The sequence below is a fragment of the Sapajus apella genome, unplaced genomic scaffold (assembly GCF_009761245.1).
Source record: "Sapajus apella isolate SASKATOON/1434 unplaced genomic scaffold, GSC_monkey_1.0 scaffold44, whole genome shotgun sequence".
Taxonomy (NCBI): domain Eukaryota; kingdom Metazoa; phylum Chordata; class Mammalia; order Primates; family Cebidae; genus Sapajus; species Sapajus apella.
Genome location: NW_022436984.1, coordinates 6091491 through 6113689, shown reverse-complemented (window position 1 = coordinate 6113689; position 22199 = coordinate 6091491). Strand labels below are relative to the sequence as shown.

The following is a 22199-nucleotide window of genomic DNA, read 5'->3' as shown; positions in this document are numbered from 1 at the left end:
AATAAGGAATTAGGAGGGCATGGTGGCTCATGCCTATAATCCCAGCACTTTGGTAGGCCGAGACAGGCAGATCACCTGAGGTCAGGAATTCGAGACCAGCCTGACCAACATGGAGAAACCCCATCTCTACTATAAACATAAAATTAGCTGGGTGTGGTGGTGTATGCCTGTAATCCCAGCTACTACTTGGGAGGCTGTAGCAAGAGAATCACCTGAACGCGGGTGGTAGAGGTTGCGATGAGCCAAGATCGTGCCATTGTACTCCACCCTGGGCAACAAGAGTGAAATTCTGTCTCTTTAAAAAAAAAAAAAAAAAAAAAAAAAGGAAATAACGAGGAATTTTTTTCTTTCTTTCTTGTATTTCCTGTATTATGGCACTGGCTAGACTCCAACCCACAACCCCCATTCAATAGTATTCTTTTTTTTTTCTTTTGGAGACAGAGTCCCGTTCTGTCATCCAGGCTGGAGTGCAGTGGTAATATCTTGGCTCACTGCAACCTCTGCCTCCCGCATTCAAGCAATTCTCCTGCCTCAGCCTCCCGAGTAGCTGGGATTACAAGTATCTGCCACCGTGCCAGGCTAATTTTTTGTATTTTTAGTAGAGACGGGATTTCACCATGTTGGTTAGGCTAGTGGTCTTGAACTCCTGACCTCATGACCCACCCACTTCGGTCTCCGAAAGTGCTGGGATTACAGGCGTGAGCCACCACACCCAGCCTCCATAGTATTCTTCTTAAAAGTTCAAAAAGGAAAGGAAGAAGGATCATAGTATTAAATTCAGCATATCTTGGTAAATGAGAAAGCTTATTAAGCACTAAAATATTTTCTGTTTTCAAATAGACAGGTTTCTTTTTGGTTTACTGACGGATACTAATAGAGAAGTCAATTAATATATAATTTCTCTTTCAAATATCCTTTGTTTTATACGTGAAAATGGAACACTCAAGTCTCTGAAAGATTACTTCAGAAAAGACTTTATTCTGTAATGCCTAAATTAAATCTAGTTTTTCTTTTTAATAACGGAAAGAATTAATATTGAACCTACCTCAGTTTGATTCACACTAGAGTTTGGAACTCGTGGGGCATGGTGGCTCAGGGCAGAGAGACAGACAAGAATGAGGTGTAAGGCTCCAATTTCCAATGCCATTCGCCTTAGAAGTACACCATCATCAGTTGTCAAAGGTGTAGTGCTAAACAAGCTACGAAGGACGTGAAAAGGAAGGGTTGGAAGCACATTGGCTGATGGAGATTGAAGAATATGACCTAGATTGAAAATCAAGAACTCAAGATTAAAAAGTTAAGAACACAATAAGAAGCTACATACAGGGTTATAAATTAATAATGACACTGTAATACAAAATTATATCACTGAATTTATTATTAAAAAACTCAAATATCACAAATAGAACAGGAATATCTTTAATCACAAGTAAGTGTCAGGAGAAGCTTTCAGACACAGTATACACAAATTTCAAAAGAAAATTGAAACATACATATGATAAATAATAGCTATAAACTATGCTTTTTAATAAAAATTCATTGTATGTGCACTAAAAATAGTCTGAAATTACATAAAGTCTTTTTTTTCCCCTTTTCTGTTTAGGGTTATACCTACTTTAACACTGTGTTGTAACAGAGTGTTAAAATACCATGGTTCTTATTATACATATCATGTCTATATCAAAATATCATATGCATGAACATATATATGTACAACTGTTACGTATCAATTAAAAAATAAAATGGTTCTTACCCCTCTATATACTTTAAAAAAAAAAAAAAAAAAAAAAAAAAAAAAAAAAAAAAAACACCAGATCGAGTAATTAGAAATTCCTGACCTTCGAAAATAAATACAGTTGACCCCTGAACAATACAGGTTTATACCACACGGGCTCACTTATATGCAGATTTTTTTCAACCAAACATGGATTGAAAACACAGTATTTGTGGGATGCAGAACCTGCCTGTACGGAGAGCTGCCTGTTTATATATATGCAGGTACCACACAGCTGACTGTAGAACCTGAGAATGTAAGGATTTCAGCATGGGCTAAGGTGGAGTTGGGGTGTGTCCTGAAACTAATCCCCCATGTATACCAAGGGATGGCTGTATACACAATTTATGTATGTATCAAACAACAAATAATATTTGGTATAGAGAAATATGTACTTTTATAACAATTATTACAAAAACATTTAAAACAATGTCAACATTTACGAGGGATTTTGTTGTAAGGAAAACACAAAAGAAAAAAATATTTAGTTTGAATATTTGATAGCTTCAGAGTTTTGAGATCTACAAATAAATTCATACAGTTTTGTTAAATATACTTTGTGGTATAGGACTTAACAGTTTATTTTTTCTAAATGGTATATGAAAGAAATCAACTCTAATCAAAACCGTGTGATTTTAAAATAACATAAGGAAATATTAATTTTCTTATAAATATTAATAGAATAAATAGTAAGTGAAAATGTAGAGGTAACCCAAATGAAAATACACTTGTGAGGCTATTCTGTAATTCTTCAGTTTTTCTTTCTATTAAATAACAATGTCAACCCAATGAAAACAATTATCACAGTTTTATTATTCTACATTATCATTAATACATTTATGGTGTTATTTTCCTAATTCTGTTCTCTTTAATCTGAGTATTGCTACCAGATTCATTTTCTTAAAAAACTATATTCAATATGTCACTAATTTTCTTAGCACATTTTAATAAATCTTTATTGCTATTCAAAATAAAATTTCAAGTTCTGAGTATGTCTTTTCCATGATCTGTTACCAATATTAGCTTTCAAAATGTGCACAATGCTGCTTTTTGTGCAAATTTTCATTAGCTAACTTATCCCCTCTCATAGATTTTAACCTCAAAACATTGCTCATTCCACTCCTTTTCTTTCTGAGGTAACGCATCCCAACCTAAATCTAATCTGTCCTTAAAGGCCCCACTAAAAACTATCATGCCACTTCATTTACATTGCTGAGTAGTAAATAAATAATCTTACATGTGTGATTCTCCATAATACTGCACTCAAGAGTGCCCAAGGCATTTTATAACTTGCTCTAAGTCTTTATGTTTATATACATCCCTTGTTACTATTACTGGAGAACATTAGCTACTTGGGGATAGCTCAAAATAACTTCTTCATGTTTAAATCCCTCCAGTGATGTCCAACAGTTTCGTCAGCACAGAGAAAATAATTTTTGAATGAATAGAGAGATGAAAATGAAGATTCTTTAGGATTTATTATGTATACGCTGGAAGTGAGCCACCACTTACAACAAATCATCATACAGCTTAACTGTATAAGATATAAATGATGAATAATTGGCAATGATCTGGATAACTTTACGCAACCTATTATGTGTTGATAAATTTAATACTAAACACTTACTTCCTTCTCCATCATCTGTCACTCCCAATACCAATCGAAGAAGGCATTGGGCATGTTTTCTCTCTTTCAGTAGGACTTCAGCATAGCCCGGAAGACGAAGAAATAATCCAAAAGCAGCCAAAGAATGGGCAGGTATGGGAGACATGGTCTGTACTGCTGACTTGATAGGTGGAGGTTCAGCAGCGATAGTTTCTGGTGCTTCATAAACTAACTCCCCTGACTGTTCAATGGTTACCCATTCAAACTGATCACTATCCTTTGGCTTTTCCTGAGTGGTAGATGTTACAACTGGAGCACTCACCTAAAGAAAAAAGAGAAGCGTTTGCTTGGCTATTCACATTTTCAACATCAGATAAAGACTTAACTTCAAATGATCTCTTTAAAATATAGGAATGTAAGGATTAATAAAGGTACTTGCTTTAAAAAAAAAACAAGCTTCCAGCTGGGTACAGTGACTCATGCCTGTAATCCCAGCACTTTGGGAGGCCAAGGCAAGCAGATCACTTGAGGTCGGGAATTTGAGACCAGCCTGGCCCACATGGTGAAACCCCATCTCTACTAAAAATACAGAAATTAGCTGGGTGTGGTGGTGTGCACCTGTAGTCTCAGCTACTCAGGAGTTTAAGGCAGGAGAAACACCTGAACCCAGGAGGTGGAAGTTGCAGTCAGCCAAGATCACACCATCGCACTCCAGCCTGGGCAACAAAGCAATCTCAAAAAATAAATAAAAATAAAAACAAGCTTCTAAACATCATGAAGCACATGACATCAGAAGAATGGCAGTGTCTGCTAAGTGTGTCTATATTAGCTATTATTTCCACATTTATAATTAGTTAAGTATCTGTATGTGGATTCTTGGGGCTGTTTAAATGCCTTATTTCTCACTAAACTTTTGATTGGTTAGTCGTAGCATTTTTGTTATTGTGCCTGAAACAATTATTACTACAGTGGTTGTCAAAAGGAGACTTTCTGTCATTCTTTCTACATATATTAGTTGGCACCAAGATATAAAGAAAAACATTCCCTTCTTATCTATTAATTTTTATCAGTATGGATTCTAATTTTATTACATAGGTTATACTGTTACTATCATCATAAATTTTGATGCCCAAGGGGAATAGGATTTGGTCTCTGAAACCCCACTAAAGCAGGATCCTGCTTCCTTTTAACTTGTCCCCAAAGTTCTTTGAGCATTCCCTTGCTTTCTAGCACAGCAAAACATTCTAGTCTCATCTTCTACATACCCTTTCTCAATCCTAGAATTTCTCCAAGGAGCTCTGATCTCTTTTGGTGGAAAATCACATTTTAAAATGACAATATGGAAAATAGATATACATATATCACTGGGGAAGTCTGCTTCTGGGCCCTATCTGCAAACTTTTCTAGAAAATACATGCATGTATATATGTGTAAGTACATATACAGACATAACTTCTAGCATGTATTCTTCAAAACTGTCAAGGTTATTGAGGCATGAAAGATAAATAAAGATAGGAGAATTGTTACATATTGAAGAGACTACAAGACAAGACAAGACAACAAAATGCAATGTATGAACCTGAACTGAATCCTGAACCACTGCTGCCCTCAAACTATGCAAAAGAAAACTGATTTCTTGTTCTTTGGGCCTAAAGAACATAAGGATGACAACTGGCAAAAGATGAATAAGACTTGGAGTTTACAGTACAGGTTAAATGTGAAATTCTGATGTGTATAATTGTACTGTGGTTATATGTAAGAAATTTTCTACACTTAGGGGTGAAGGAGCGGCATGTCTATAATTTAATCTTAACAATTAACAAAACAAAACAAAACAAAACAAAACAAAACAAAACAAAACAAAACAAAAAACTCCAATTCTGAGCCAAAACACCGAACTCCAATGGTGATCCTACAAACTTCTAATTTCATTTAGAAATATTCCATTTATCTTACTCGGCCATGAATAATGCACTTCGCTAAATACTAGTGTGAAGTTCCACACTCAAACATGTAACTAAATAGTGAGCTAATCACAAAGACATCTCAGTATCTCACTATTCATTTAAAACATCAGGATCATTCCTAAGCTTCCTGTATGACTTTAGTAGACTGATAGGTAACTCTGTGGGGTAATTTTTAAATGAATGGTGAGGTAACTCTGTGATTAATTCATTATTTTTTCTTCCTTCTTTTACACATATATGTAAAAGTCTTAAGCTGATCTACAGCTATACTACATCCACCTGTATACTGAATAAAACAGTTGGAATTTTGATGCCAGCCTATTTTGACTACTGAAGCTTAGGTCAGAATGACAATATAAAATTGCCTAACTGTAAGAACATGGGAATTCAAGGCACTTTTCACTTCTAAACCATTTTGAAACTTTTTACAGGTGATTTTTTAAAAATAGCTCTATATTTATTATTTTACGCTGCACACAAGACAGTTCCATACAAAAGTGCCTATATGATAAGAGAACATTGTTAAAGAAGCAGAACTTTACCTCCTTGTCATAATTCAGTTTTCTCAAAAGATTATTTCTCAAATGATGCCACAAAACAAAATAAATACATTGAAAGCAAAAAGAAAGCAAAACCAAAGAGTTCTTGATTTATAGCATTCAAATTCTTCAACAAGTAAAAGACCCTCAACTTCATGAAAATCAGAAGAGCAAATTAAAACCACTGTCATATATCATTTCCCATTCACCCATTATACAGGTAAAAATTTTTAAGTCTTATAATAGAGATGGATACCATTCTTCACAACTTTTTAAATTATAGCTAACAACTGGAAACAATGAAAATGCTCATCAACATTAAGACTGATACATGCAATAAGGTATAGTTATATATACAGAAAGTATATTAGAGCTGTACAGGTGAGACCACCACAGGTTTAGGCATCAACAAAGATTAATTTCACAATACAGGTTATGCAAAAGCAGCAAACAGTAAAAGAATATAAACTGATGTTTATATAAATGTCAAAAGTATAACTACTCAAACAGTACTGTTTTAGGGCATTAATATTAAGACAGATTTAATTTTTTAAACTATGTATTATATTCACTTGTATCTATTAGTTCACATTTGGAAAGTCAAAACTGAAAAGTATATAAAAACATACTTTTCCTCAATTAACAACAAAGATTTATATTTCTGATGTACTAGGATTAAACAGCTCAATTTCCCAAAGACTCTATTAAGAACATGCTCACTTTGAATGATGTATAAAACACAAATACATTATTTTAAATTCAATGAACAGGATATGATTTATATCAAAGACTTTTAGGAATTCCAATATTCCAACCATGTGATGTCTTTAATTCTGATACTCATTATATGTCACAGCAAATGAGGAGACATGATACTTTCTAAAGTAGCCAAATGCTCTAATTTAAGAACAAAAAATTAGTTTTAGTTTAAGTTGGAGAAACATGGGGTTAATGTGATTTCAAAATCATAGCCATGGTACTTAAAAATGAAAACAGACTAAAAATTTCCTATGTTTGATTACAATTCTGTGTGAATGCATACATACAAACGTACATATACACTTCTTGTGTTGATTCTGGTGGTGTTTTTCAAGGAATTTATCCATTATTTCTAAATTATCAAATATGCTGGCATAAAGTTGGTTATAATAGTACCTTATTATTTTATTCTATAGAAATTATAATAATGTGCTTGCTATCATTTGTGGTATGTCCAATTTGTGTGATTTTCTCTTTTTGTTGAAAATTTTTGATAATTTATCAATTTTACTAAAAGTCTCAAAAGAAAAAAATGTATGGCTTTCTTTTTTCTCTTTGATTTTTGTTTTATATTCAATTGATTCTGGTTCTTACTTGTAACAGTTCCTTGCTTCAGATTTTTGGTTAATTGTACTCATTTTTCTGGTTTCCTGAGGTAGAAGTGTACATCACTGATAAATCTCTTATTATAAGCATTTAAAGCTATAAAATCTGTCCATAGACTGTTGTAGCTATATCCCATGTCATGTTGGCACTATCATTTTGAAATATATTGTAGTATCATTTGTAATTTCTTCTTTCATCGATCTGTTATTTAAAATTACACTGCTTGGGTTACACATATTTGAGGTTTTCCAGATCTTATTGCTATTGATTTCTAATTTAATTTTGATATGGTCACAGAACATACTGGGTATGATTTTTTTTTTTTTTTTTGAGACGGAGTTTCACTCTTGTAGCCCAGGCTGGAGTGCAATGGCGCGATCTCGGCTCACCGCAACCTCCGCCTCTTGGGTTCAGGCAATTCTCCTGCCTCAACCTCCTGAGCAGCTGGGATTACAGGCACGCGCCACCATGCCCAGCTAATGTTTTGTATTTTTAGTAGAGACGGGGTTTCACCATGTTGACCAGGGTGGTCTCGATCTCTTGACCTCGTGATCCACCCGCCTCGGCCTCCCAAAGTGCTGGGATTACAGGCTTGAGCCACCGCACCCGGTGATTTTAATGTTTTTAAATTTACTGAGACTTTGTGTATATGCCAGCATACTGTCTATGTTGGTGAAGTTCTATACCCATTTGGAAAGAAGTACATCCTGCAGCTGTTAAATGCTGTGTTCTATAAATGCTGATTAGGTCCATCTAGAAGTTTTGGGTGTTTTTCCCCAAAATCTCCTACATCCTCACTCATGCTTGTTTCATTTACTGAGAAATAAATGTTATAATCTATTACTGAAATGTACAAAAGCATGGAAAGCACATACATTGACAAAAACATTAACGAACACATTATATTTTTAAACCACCAAAAATGGAAATGGCACTTGAAACAGGAATAAAAGTTAGACAAAAAGACATACTTTGGTAGTATATACTACTATTTTACTCTTCTATTTCCAGTAATATATCTAATAAATATCACATTTAAAGCAGTATAGAAAAGAGAATGCTAGTATGACAACCATGAAATCAAGAAAAATGCCACAGTATAATAAGTCCAGCAAAAGTGCTTGATCTTCATCATTTCTTCCATACCTACTAATGCTCATGAAGCTCTGTACAGACCGACCGTTGAAAGAGTAATATAATGTTCCAAAAATATAAAACAAAGGGTATTTCTACAAAATTTATCCAAGTAAGTTAAAAAACAAACATATGAAATGAAGAGCTAAGCTATGGAATGATATACTCCATTAGGAAATCTTATCTTACCTGTTGAATTACTTCTGGATACAGCATCGGTAGTCTTTCGGCGATAAGAGCCAGTCCACCCATTCCTGCAAAAACTTGTAATGGTGACTGAATGGGACAAGTTTCAAGCAAAGATTCATCCAATATCCCATCCATGCATTCATCACCAGGAGTGAGAGCCTCATCTTCTGGACAGCTAGCAAGTAAGTCTCCATGATCTAGACAATAAATTACAAATAATAGGTAAGAAAGGGTATATTTTTATAATATTCTTTCATTTACAAAAGCAGGTATTACTGCTTTCTTGCTACTCAAAAAAGAGCACAAAACATCATTTATTTAGATATATCTGTATCAAGGCTAGATGCTACAATGACCTTTAAATGACTTGATACTGCCTTCTTTAGTTTTATTATCGGGAGAATGGTTCATGGACTAGTAGCATGGGCATCACCTGCAAGCTTGTTTGAAATGAAGAATCTGGATTTTAATACTACTATGCAGGTAACTTGTAAACATACTGAAGTTTGAGAAGCACTGTCCTTTAGGGCATACTTGTACTTATATCCTATGTTAAAATAAATAAGTTCTCAAAATACTCAGAGCAAAGAATATACTCTAAAGTATCCTATTAAGAAAAATTGAATAATGACAAATAATTCTCTTACTGAAAACAAAAAAATAAAGTATATTGGCTTTGAATTACTCACTAAAGAAAACCAAAGGTCACATAACCATACCCTTTAAACATTAAAACAAAAGAGAGAAATAATCCTGCTGAAAAACTGGGCAAAGTAAATTTACCAAAATTTGCTGAAGAATATGAAAGACTAATAACTAAAGATTGAACTTTAATCATGAAAAAGATGGAAAGTTTAAATAAGTTCATACCACACTCACTATGAAAATTACTTACACAGCATTTAAAGGAGTAAAAAATTGGGGATAACCACAGTGTTTCAACAATTGGGGAACAGGTAAATTTTCTTACATCCATATGAAAAAAACAGCCAATTCAAAAACGAACATTCAAAAATATTCAATGAAATATAAGGGCTGCGTGCAGTGGCTCATGCCTGTATCCCAGCACTTTGCGAGCCCAAAGTGAGCGGATAACTTGAGGTCAGGAGTTCAAGACCAGCCTGGCCAACATGGTGAAACCCTGTCTCTACGAAAAATACAGAAATTAGTCAGGTATGGTGGCAGGTGCCTGTAACCCCAGCTACTCAGGAGGCTGAAGCAGGAAAATCCAGGCTGAACCCAGGAGACAGAGGTTGCAGTGAGCTGAGATCACACCTCTGCACTCCAGCCTGGGTGACAGAACGAGACTCTGTCTGTAAAATAAAAATTAATGGAATATATAAGTAAAAAACAAAAATACATGCTCCCAATTATATGAGAAAACAAGTTTATGTGCATGAAATGCCACTCAATATAAATTACAAGTAAGTTGTAAGCTAAGGTTCTCACTTTTATTATAAAACAACAATTCACATAGCTCTCACAGAAATACTAGAAATTAAAGTACATCCATTGATAAAACAAGTGATGTTATAAGAAGATGTAATGCAACTTAATTTCCAACTGAAATCATGGCCATTTTTTATATTTACAAAAATTCAGTTTTAAAAAATTTTATCTTACATGGATAAAATAAAAATACAAGTCAATTAGGTCATCAGCTATAGAAATCTCTGCCTCTTCGTACAACAGCCTATAATTTTAAAAGTAGTATTATGCACATACCTTTTTCAGGGTGTAGTCTTTTATAAGAATCTGTTTTTGATAGACTTGGGTCTGTTATAACTCTTGATCCCAATTTAACAGTCAGATCTATTGAGCGGTAACCTTGAGGAAGTTTTCGGTCATATAGGAGAGTTAAAAGCTGGGCAAGTGTCATTTCAGCTGGCAATGGCTGGCCTAAAATGATATAACTAAGTTAAATCTGGAAACCAAGAAAGAAACATTTACTTGGCTTAATTATTAACTGCTTTTACTAAATTACAGGCAAGAGTTTCATTCTGAAACCAATTTCAAAACAATTAAAAAATTCAACAGCCATTGGAAAGTTTACAAAACTGAATTTATTTCTGACATATAATAATGAACAACAATATCTGTAAAAGGTGTAAAAAGTCATGGATAAAACAAAAACAAAGGAACAGACATTCCCAGAGACCTGATACGGGTCATTTTTTTCCATAAAGGGCCCCTAGTAAATATGTTAAGCTATGGGGGCCATATAGTCTCTGATACAACTGCTAATCTACATTGTAGCAGAGAAGCAGCTATGGACAATACACTAGTGAATGGGGACAGCTGTATTCCAACAAAACTTTATTTCAGGCAGAAGGGGAGACTTACATCACCTAGGTAATGGGCCGTTATATATGTCAAAAGGACCTCTCTGGACAGAAGTATCCAACTCACATGCCATTAGTTTGTTGACCTCCACCATGAATCAACAACGCAAAGTTAAGAAGAAAAATTCCTTTGAATTGAGTTGGCAATTTAATTTTAATACAGCATGAAAATGGTGATAAAACAGACAAAGGTATCACTCATCCAAAATGCTTGAGACCAGAACTATTTCAGATTTAAGATTTTTTTTGCATTTTTGAATATCTGTATGTACAAAATGAGTTATCTTAGGGAGGGGATCCAAGTGGAAACATAAAATTGATATCTGTGTGTACACATACATACATACACACACACAACTCTTATATACACAGCCTGAAGGTAATTTTATACAGTATTTTTGATAATTTTGTGCCTGTAACAAAGTTTGTGTATACTGAAACTTCAGAAAGCAAAGGTGTCACTACCTCAGCCACCACTGTTAATGTGTGATTGTTTGGCATCACCATCATTCCTCGTAATTTACATGCTATCAATAGGCAATTGTTTTCTTACATTTATTCACACATAAGTACTTAACAGTAAAAATACGACATACCATTAACACAGTGAAAAAAATAATGTGTCAGAGTAAGTAAGCAGCATAGTAGCATCACCAGGATACCTGTTTCAACTATTAAGCAAAGGCAACCACAAACAACAGCAGGCTTTTGGCCTTCACCTGTGATGCTGTGTTTTTATTAAAAGGTTACTATAAACTGTGTTTTCTAGGTAAGAAACATCAGAAGCAGGTGAGGACCAAGAAATTGATCCTATGAGGATGAAGAGACATTCTGCTGGAAGGCTTTTAAAAACGTTTCTTGCAAAGTCATGTGCCTCATTAACATGGTTTTTAGCTCAGAAGTCTCTCTTTAATTTTAAAAACTGACATGGTTTGTCCTTCTGCTATGAATGCATGCTGTCCTAATCCTTCAATATGCCCATCAAACATTTTCACCATGACTTCTTCTATAAGCACTTTTTATGTGGTGTTACTCTGACCTTCTTCGTTACTATCATCACCATAATTCAAAACCATTTCGGCTAATTTACCACTAGTTAACGAATGAATAGCTGAAGCATTATTATCAAAGTTGAAAACTTCTTCGACTCTACTTCTTCCAGCTTACTGCCAAACTCTTAAGATATATTTTTTACATATGTAAGGAGATGTTATTTTTTGCTTGACATAAAGAATCCTTCAAAGTCACATGCAGTTCATCATTATCACTAAACATAGTTGCAGGCCAGAGGTTGTGCCAGGCATGCACAACTGTGTCTTTGTCAATGTTTTCCAAGCGTTGGCAATAGCACACATGGCATTCTTCATACTAAACTCCTTCTGAAAATTTTCTGCACCCATGCCTATGTTCACTGCTGCCAGCATGCTGTTTAAGAAAGTGGACTTATATTTTCTGTTCATTGATCTAAAGATACCCTGGAAACATGGCTGAATTAATCTGGGAGACAGTATTTGGCATAAACATTAGTTTTGAGAATTTTCGATGGAGGATGAACTGGGGGATTATCAAGAAATAACAAATTTCTACATCATCCGGTCTACCTTACGGGCAGTACATGCAAGCCACTGGTACAAAATGTTTGTGAAACCAATCAGAAAAGATGTCCATGGTGATCCATACATTTGTTTCAGTGTAAACATGGACTGGTAAGAAATTCACTCTTTGAAAACAGCAAGTGTGAAACGTTTTGCCCATCAGAGCGTGTTTGTACTTATGCATGCCAGTTGCATTAGCATACCCCAAGACAGTTATTCTGTCCTTGGTATTCCTTTTTTTTTTTTTTTGAGATGGAGTTTCACTTTTGTTACCCAGGCTGGAGTGCAATGGTGTGATCTCAGCTCACTGCAACCTCCGCCTGCTGGGTTCAGGCAATTCTCCTGCCTCAGCCTCCCAAGTAGCTGGGACTACAGGCGCACGCCACCATGCCCAGCTAATTTTTTGTATTTTTAGTAGAGACGGGGTTTCACCATGTTGACGAGGATGGTCTGGATCTCTTGACCTCATGATCCACCTGCCTCGGCCTCCCAAAGTGCTGGTATTATTACAGGCGTGAGCCACCGCGCCTGGCCCTGTCCTTGGTATTCTTAATTCCTGGAGAGGCTGTCTCATCAACTGTAGTCCAGTTTCTTTTTGGAAGAATAACACCAAAATAATGATATTTCAGCTGCATTATAAACTGTTCTGCCATCAGATTTTCCTCAGCAGTGACTTTAGCAAATTTATCAAGAATTGACTTCTCCACTGCTTCATGGTCAGCAGATGCTTGATCACTACAAATCTTTAAAAATTTAATGTCATATCTTTTCTTAAATTTCCGCAACCAGTGTGTTCAATAATCACAGTTCCTTTCAATGTTCAGTTCACCTCGATAGATCGTTGTTTCATGATCAGCATACCATTAAGTGGCACATGTCCACTGCCAATACTGATGGATTCACTATTTCAACACACAATCAAGATCTTCATTTTTTAGCTTTATGCACTGTTTTTTGTTATTGTTTTTTTGAGATGGAGTCTTGCTCTGTTACCCAGGCTGGAGTTCAGAGTGCAGTGGCACGATCTCGGCTCACTGCAACCTCTGTCTCCCGGGTTCAAGCAATTCTCCTGCCTCAGTCTCCCGAGGAGCTGGGTCTACAGGCACACACCATCATGCCCAGCTAATTTTTGTATTTTTAGTACAGACAGGGTTTCACCATGTTGGCCAGGATGGTCTCCATCTCCTGACCTCATGATCCCCCCGCCTCAGCCTCCCAAAGTGTTGGGATTACAGGTTTAAGCTACCGCGCCTGACCTTTTCTATTTTTCATTAACCTCTGTTCACCACTTGCAGCACAGAACATCAATGGTTTATCTTTCTGTTTGTTCAGGTCATTTATAGTGGTCATTCCAACACCATATTCTCTTGGAAGACATTTCACAATTACATTGCTGTCCAGTTTCTCCAACAGTTTGAATTTCTGTGCTAAAGATAAACATAAAACCTTCCTCTTTTTATTATTACTGTTATCCATAGAGGTATCTGCAGGCCTTTTTGAAATTATCAACACTGCAGAGCAAAAAAAAGACACACCATTGCACATACGTCTTGGCACCACGTGGGGCATTGTGGGAAACCTGGTGTTGGAATGTCTGGCATGCACATGTGCAATTTTATTACCAACTGTGGATATGTAGGGGGAAATCAGGCAGCCTCAAAAAATATCTGAAGGGGGCTGGAAGGGTCTTTTTCCTCTTGTGGATGCTGAATAAACTGTGCATTGTGTGCCTGTGTTTAGAGTGCAACCGTCATATGAGGTCAGACGTGGACTGTTCCACTTGTGTCTGTAAGAATTCAAAAAGTATCAGATACTGAATTTTTGGATTAGGGATGCTCAACCTGTTATCACCTTGAACAACAGACAAGATAGTGCTCAATAAATTTGTTTTACCTGGGAAGAACATATTTCTTAACTACCAGTGGTGTAAGAGTTTTACTATTTGAACTAGTCCTAAAAATTTGCCCCACCACGTTTCCTAAATAACTTGTCACAAACTCTCTATTTTATCAATCATTTTATGGCACACTTGATAGAAAAACTTACAAAATCAGTAAAGTCGAAACATATAACTTGATAGTGTTAAAAAGGACATGTAATAGATTACTCCTTTGCTGTAACTTCTCTTGGAAGAAAGTGCATGGAAGAAGTCTAACTCATTGATCTCATCAATGGCATCTGATTAAACATGATTTTGGTGATTGTACCTCTGATTTACATAGTTTTAAGACTACTAAAATTTCTTTCATGTTTATTCATTGTGGAGTATTACCTGCCAAGAGTTTGTGAAACAGGTGAAACACTGGGACAGTAATTATTTTGTTGGCAGCCTCTGCTCCTGAAGTACTTCCTATTTTATCAGGTATTGTCCTCCCCCTCCTGGATGGTGGACGAGGTGGTGTAGCTGACACAGCACGTTTAGATTGAGACTTCAGCCCTGAAAGAAAAGGAAAAGTAAACACATCAATATGAAGGAAAATGGTGTTTCTAAAATATTTTAATGAGGCATGCATTCCTAGCAAATGTCAAATATAGAAATGTTTCTTAGAATCCATTATCTAATCTCCCAATTCTATTTGTCCTTCATGACAGTATTTAAATAATTTTAGCATTACATCTGTAACTATTTTCCAAGAAAGTAAAAACTATAGCTAGCTGCTATAATCTCTGAAATATCGATGACAATCCATTTAGTAGAAAGTAGGAAAAAAAGATAAAAAGATAAAAATCTAGTATTAAAGCATCATTACGACTCGGCTTTGTACATTAGTACATTGTATTACATGAATTTCCTGTAACTAACATTGTAATATTTTATAGAAACCCAAACAAAATCAAGATTATAAAAAACAGAAAGCATACCAGAGGCAACAACAACACTGTAATTGTCTTGAAATCCATTTTCTGCTTTAACTTTTTCTTTCTCTTCATGGTTTTTCTTTTCTTTGTCATCTTTTTGTTCACTAATTAGTTTAGCTGTGATACTTGGAGTATCTGTAAGAAGATATTATCTAAAATACACTGCTTTTCCAAATCATTAAGAAAACAATATATTTCAGAGGAAGATTATGCAAGATAATATTATCCTTAATACTAAGGCAATATAAAGGAATTTAGGAGAAATGGCATGAGATAAAGGCCTGATATCCACTCTTTACTGACACTGATGAAGAAGACTCACAACTGTCCTTAAGCCAGGATATTTAAGTTCCACTCTTTATAAATTATTATATACAGTATTTTAATAGTACTACCTCCAGAAATAATGAAAAACCTGTAGCATGAAAACTTGCTTTATTGTAGCCATAGTTCAATGTCTTTGGCACCTGCACCTAATTCAATCCTCACAACATAGAAATCAAGGAAGAGTGCTATTTTCAAAATGAATAAAAGCCTTAAAAAGCCTACTGATATAATCTGTATAATGGAAAATATGGGACTCAAGCTCAAGACTCAGTCTATAGCATTAAACTAGACTTCTGCTTGTACTACAAATCAAAGTATATTTCTGTAACAGAGATTTCCCGTTCTGTTAATTTTTATTTAGGACAAAAACAGGAATCTTAGACAACAAAGTGTTTTAAAATTTAATGTGTTTAACTTTAAAAAATGAATATTAAGGGCTTTCACAGATAGTTACTATTCTCCAAATACTTCTTTCAGTACTGTGGCATACAGCACACCATTAAAAATTATAAAACAAATGGGTAATCATATAATGTGATTCTGTGATTAAGAAATTTAAAGGCTGAATAAACTTTTGATACTAGTTTTTTTTTCACTATATGAATATAACTTATCAATTCTCCAATTCTCTCTCTTTTTTTGTAGACAAGGTCTCACTGTGCCACTTAGGCTGCAGTGTAGTGGTGTGATCACAGTTCACTGCAGCCCCAACATCCCAGGCTCAAGTGATCCTCCCACCTCAGCCTCACGAGTAACTGAAACCACAGGCACATGCTATGAATTTCTGTATTTTCAGTAGAGAGGAGGTTTCGGCCAGGTGCAGTGGCTCACGCCTGTAATCCTAGCACCTTGGAAGGCCGAGGTGGGTGGATGACCTGAAGTCAGGAGTTCAAGACCAGCCTGGCCATCATGGTGAAACCCCATCTTTAAAAAAAAAGAGAGAGAGAGAGAGGAGGTTTCGCCATGTTGCGCACACTGTTGTTGAACTCCTGGTCTCAAGCCATCTGCCTGCCTCAGCCTACCAAAGTGCTGGAATTACAGGCATGAGCCACTGCATCCAGCTCAATTCTCTTTTTACTTACTTAATTTAACATAATTATGGCCCAGTCTTTTATGTTAAAAAGAATGAGACAATAAAACAATAAACATCTTTTGTAATAACTCCCATTTTATAGTTTTTACTATATGAAAGTGATTTCAATTTATACGCTTCTTAATACCAACTGCTAATTGCCTATAGACAGTTTCTGTTTTGTGAGATAAAAAATTTTATATACATTATAAATGCATGGTGCAACAATACATTTTACTAAAAAAAAACCAAGCAACCAAAAATGGCAAACATATTGACACAGTCAGAGTGAAACATTTAAATAATAAGAAATTTACAAAGTTAATTCATAGAATAATCAGGTAAGAATAACACATAAAGAACATCAGGTAATAATTTACTTAGTGCAATTAGAAGTTCAGCTAATTTTCATTTATTACCCTTATCTCAAAAGTAAATATAAAGAATAAATGACATTCAAACACTAAAAGGTATCAGTATGAAAAATTTTTTCAACCTCCTTTTAAAACTACTCTGGTTTCTAATATTAATTTACTTTTTAATTTTTTAATACAAATTTCTATTTTTTTCTCTGTACTTGAATGGAGGCAAAAAGGTGCTCTGTTTTAGAATTCCACTTCTGGCCAAGATAGAATAAGAAGGTTCATTCTCCCACCTGAAATAACCATTAACTAGAAATATATATTAACAATGCCTTCTAGACTCTGAGCATCAGGCAAGGCAGAGCAGTGATGCCTGGATGAGGTGAGCTGTCTGGAAAACGAATTCCTAGGCCACAGTTCAGCACAACCTAGGTGTCTCCCAGACTAAGGATACAAGAACTGGGAATCCAGGGATACAGAGCCAGGAATCCAGGAAGAAGAGATTTGCATCTATGCAGATTTGCATCTAGAAATCTGGAAGTCCCTAGATCTCCAGAGATCTAAAGAGGGTCTTCAAGACTTCAACATGTACTGATGAGCATATGTGAGCAAACTACTGACGGACAGAAAAGGTGCGACCCAAAAGTAAGAGGGCAAAACAACCCCGGGATCTTAGGAAATGAAATGCTTTGTGTTCTTGACATCTAGTGAATTCCTATCAGAGTACTCATAAGGACAGAGCCTTAATAATGCGGTCAAATGGGATTTAGAACTGCATTTTGAAATCTGGTAGCCTAATGCTATTCTAATGTAGTGCCTATTTAAAGGTAAAATTCATTAAAATTAAAAATTTTGGTTTTTTAGTCTCATTTCATGTGCTTAACAGTTACCAAACTAGACAACATTGGTTTATGAAAAATTCCTATAATTATAGAAGTCTTGCCTTAGATTAAAAGCTGCTCTGATCCTATTTACAAAGATAAAAAGCAAGTCTAAAAGCAACAAACTGTTTTCAAATATTATCATTACATTTCATGAAAAATTAAAATATACATATTAGAATACAAAATATTTAGTGCTCCAAAAAGTAAAATTTACATTGTCTGGTATCCAAGAAAATTTTCCAGGCAAATAAAGCAGCAAGAACATACAATCCATAAGGAAGAGAAAAATAATACAAACAGACTACTATGTTCAAGAAAGTTGAAGAAAGCCTATACATTTTAAGTAAGGACAAGAAGATATAAAACTTTAAACAAATTAGACACAGGAAATTATCCAAAATTTAAAAATAGAGAAGAAAATGATTGAGGGGGGGAAGGAAAGATTTGGGGAGGTATCACACAACTTAATATGACCTAATAAGTGAGTAGCTGTAATTATAAAAAAGGTGGGGCAGGCCGAGCGCAGTGGCTCATGCTTGTAATCCCAGCACTTTGGAAGGCTGATGCAGGCGGATCATGAGGTCAGGAGTTCGAGACCAGCCTGACCAACACAGTAAAATATCATCTCTACTAAAAATATAAAAATTAGCTGGGCATGGTGGCAGGCATCTTTAATCCCAGCTACTTGGGAAACTGAGGCAGTAGAATCACTTGAACCCAGGAGGCGGAGGTTGCAGTGAGCCAAGATTACACCACTGCACTCTGCACTCCAGGCTGGGCAACAGAGCTAGATTCTGTCTCAAAAAAAAAAAGGGTGAGGGGGAGGCAAAACATTTGAAGAAACACTTGGCAAAATATTTCCAAATTTTGTGAAATCTATAAACACACAAATTCAAGGAAGTCAACAAATTCTAATCATAAGAAATGTGAAGAAAAAATTCTAAGGAACATAATCATACTGCTTAAAACCAGTGACAAAAATTTGTAAAAGCAAACAGACTGATATACATGAAGGTATTTATTTGAAAGTAATATTGTCAGCTTGGTGTGGTGGCTCACGCCTGTAATTTTGAAGGACAGGACAGGAAAGGAAAGATGAAAAAGGAAAGGGGAAAGGTCCCTTCCTTTTTGGCTGGCTGTAATATTCTCTTGTCTTTGTTTTTTTTCTTTTTTCTTTTTTTTTTGAGATGAGATCTTGCTGTTGCCCAGGTGGTCTGGTACTCATGGGCTCAAGTAATGCAGAGTAAGACTACATCTCAAACATAAAAAAGAAAAAAGAAAGTAGTATTCTGAAAAGCTATAGATAGTAGGTATATTTACTGAGGCAATACTTCTGAATTACTTGTTCTTTTTTTTTTTCTTAAGATGAGTCTTGCTCTGTTGTCAGGCTGGAGTGCAGTGGCGCATGTCAGCTCACTGAAGCTTCTGCCTCCTGGATTCAAGCAACTCTACTGCCTCAGCCTCCTGATTAACCTATGGGACTATGGGTGCACGCCACTACACCCAGCTAATTTTTGTATTTTTAGTAGAGATGGGGTTTCACCATGTTGTCCAGGATGGTCTCGATCTCCTGACCTTGTCATCTGCCTGCCTCAGCCTCCCAGAGTGTTGGGATTACAGGCGTGAGCCACTGCGCCCTGCCCAAATTACTTGTTTTTATACATGTTGATATGATATAAACATACAAGTAAATGTATCATAAAATATGGCTAAAGATCATAAATCCACTTTAAAGAAGCAAAAAAATTGCCAAATAGAGGTTACATTCAGACATATAACTTATGAGGTAGTATACTTCTAAAGCAATTAGCTTTCTTTTATTTTTGTGTAATACAGAAAACTATTTTGTAAAATATTTTGAATGATAGAATGTGTTTTAGAATAGCATTCTTCCACAGTAAAGACTAATTAAAATGTTCATTTTTAATTATTTTGTATTAAAATGTCTGCTTTTGCACTTCAAGTTAAACATATGAAATATCAATATCAATAATTGAGCTATAGTGCTCTTCCCCACTTCATTTATTTAATTTTTCATTTTTGTTTTTTGAAACAGAGTCTTGCTCTGTTGCCCAGGCTGGAGTGCAGTGGCACAATCTCAGCTCACTATAATTTCTGCCTCTAGGATTCAAGCGATTCTCCTTCCTCAGCTTCTGAGTAGCTGGGACTACAGGTGTGCGTCATCATGCCAAGCTAATTTTTGTATTTTTAGTAGAGATGGGTTTCGCCATGTTGGTGGGGCTGGTCTTGAACCCCTGACCTCACGTGATCCACCTGCCTTGGCCTCACAAAGTGCTGGGATTACAGGTGTGAACCACTGCACCCAGCCCCTTAATTTATTTTTAACTTTCATTTTTTTTCCTCATGTAGAATGGACAATTTCAAGACACTGATAGAAAATAGCCTCTAACATCAAATTTTCAAAAAAGTTTCTCTGTAGCAGGTAAGGCAGCCATTTTCAAATAAACTTTTTTTTCAAATAAATTTTAAAAATATTTATAATAGTATACTAACGACCTATTGTATAACTTGTGAAAAGGTAGGAAAGAATTATGATTTTATGCATATTTATGTTAGACACACTGACTGTAAAGCAGAAAACAATCTTTCCTACCTACAATCATATCCCTTCACATAGTTTCACTTACCATCTATGTATGGTAACAACTCCCAAGTCTCTTCAACTCTTTTACTCTGGGCTTTAGATTTGTATTTTTAACTGTTAAATAGACATTTCCAAATTTTTTTCTTAGATACTCCTATTTGTCCTTCAGTTCACAGCTTCCGTTAAAAACTTAGGTCTCCTCTTACGTATACAGATAGAAATATACACATATTTGTTATAACGCAAACACATTTCTAGCTTATTTCAGAAGCTGACAACAGATACAAGATCACAACTATCTTGTGGGACAGAATGTCTGTCTTGCTCATGTTTATAATCTTAGGACAAATTATAGTGCTTGCATTTTGCAAATGCTCAATAAATTCACTCAGAGATTAACTAGAATTTCTGAGAGGCACTCCAACTATTTAAAGTTGATATGGGCCAGGTGTGGTGGCTCACACCTATAATCCTAGTAGTTTGGGAGGCCAAGGTGGGCGGATCACTTGAGATCAGGAGTTTGAGACCAGCCTGGCCAACATGGTGAAACTCAGTCTCTACTAAAAATATAAAAAAAAATAGCTGGGCATGGTGGCACACAACTGTAATCCCAGCTACTTGGGAGTCTGAGGCAGGAGAATTGCTTGACACCAGGAGGCACAGGCTGTGGTAAGTTGAGATTGTTCCACTGTACTCCAGCCTGGCTGACAGAGTAAGACTCTGTCAAACAAATAAATAAATAGTTTATAAACCTTTGCCATCAAAAAGTGCTTTTTTTAAAAGTATCTCATATGTTGTTTGAAGGTATCACCCTGTAAAATACAGGCAAGAACCTAGGGGAAAATGTTCTCTCTGCTTTCCTCACTGACTACAATAAACAATAAGGTAACCAGTCAATTCCACCTACTCCATTTATGTCACTGATCACTATCTTCAATTTAGTAAATGTTTATTAATTTGAATCTTGCTATTAACCTAAATATCCCACAATTCATCTAGTATAAAACAACCAGATGGTTTACTTTGAGAACGTGCCATCAATGGTTTGTCTATATTTCTACCTGCCCATTTGTCACTGTGGCACATTAAACCAAAAGAATTAAGGGTGCCTACATGTATGTCCCATTTTGTCCACTTGATTGACTTACTTATGCTTCAAACTATAAAGATGTTTGGTATGTATGGTAACAACTCCCAAATCTCTTCAACTCTTTTATTCTTTTATTTTTCTAGTCATTAATGGTTGCCAAATGGATGCAGAAAATAAAGTTATAAAAACAATAAACTCCATATACATCAAACATAAAGTTAAAGAAAAACTAATACTTAAATCTGACTTGCCTGACACTCTGTCAAGAACATCTGATAATGTCGTTGAGACTGGTAAATGAAGAGTACGGAATTTGTGGCCTGCTCCATACATTGGATGCTGGATGACATGGCTAGTAGCATTAATTCTACCTTTGTATAGCTGAAAATCAAGAAATCAAGGAAATCAAAAGTAACTTTTTGGAATACATATTGTTATAAAATAATCTCAAATTCATGTAAGAAAAAAATACTCAAATCCTATAAGATA

The 22199-nt window shown here is 35.4% G+C and overlaps 1 protein-coding gene across 13 annotated transcripts in view; it reads right to left on the bottom strand.

The window, feature by feature from the left end:
- BIRC6 (baculoviral IAP repeat containing 6) overlaps window positions 1-22199 on the bottom strand; it is a 258154-nt gene that overhangs the window by 68686 nt on the left and 167269 nt on the right. For all 13 annotated transcript variants that reach the window (XR_004257190.1, XM_032239247.1, XM_032239252.1 and 10 more), the window contains 7 exons: window positions 21962-22091; window positions 15374-15505; window positions 14784-14948; window positions 10300-10473; window positions 8575-8771; window positions 3402-3702; window positions 1046-1263 (listed from right to left, as the gene is read on the bottom strand). Coding sequence is in view for 12 of the 13 variants with exons in the window: in XM_032239247.1 (XP_032095138.1) it covers window positions 1046-1263; window positions 3402-3702; window positions 8575-8771; window positions 10300-10473; window positions 14784-14948; window positions 15374-15505; window positions 21962-22091 (1317 nt within the window). In the remaining variant the exon portion in view is untranslated. The remainder of the gene's footprint in view (window positions 1-1045; window positions 1264-3401; window positions 3703-8574; window positions 8772-10299; window positions 10474-14783; window positions 14949-15373; window positions 15506-21961; window positions 22092-22199) is intronic.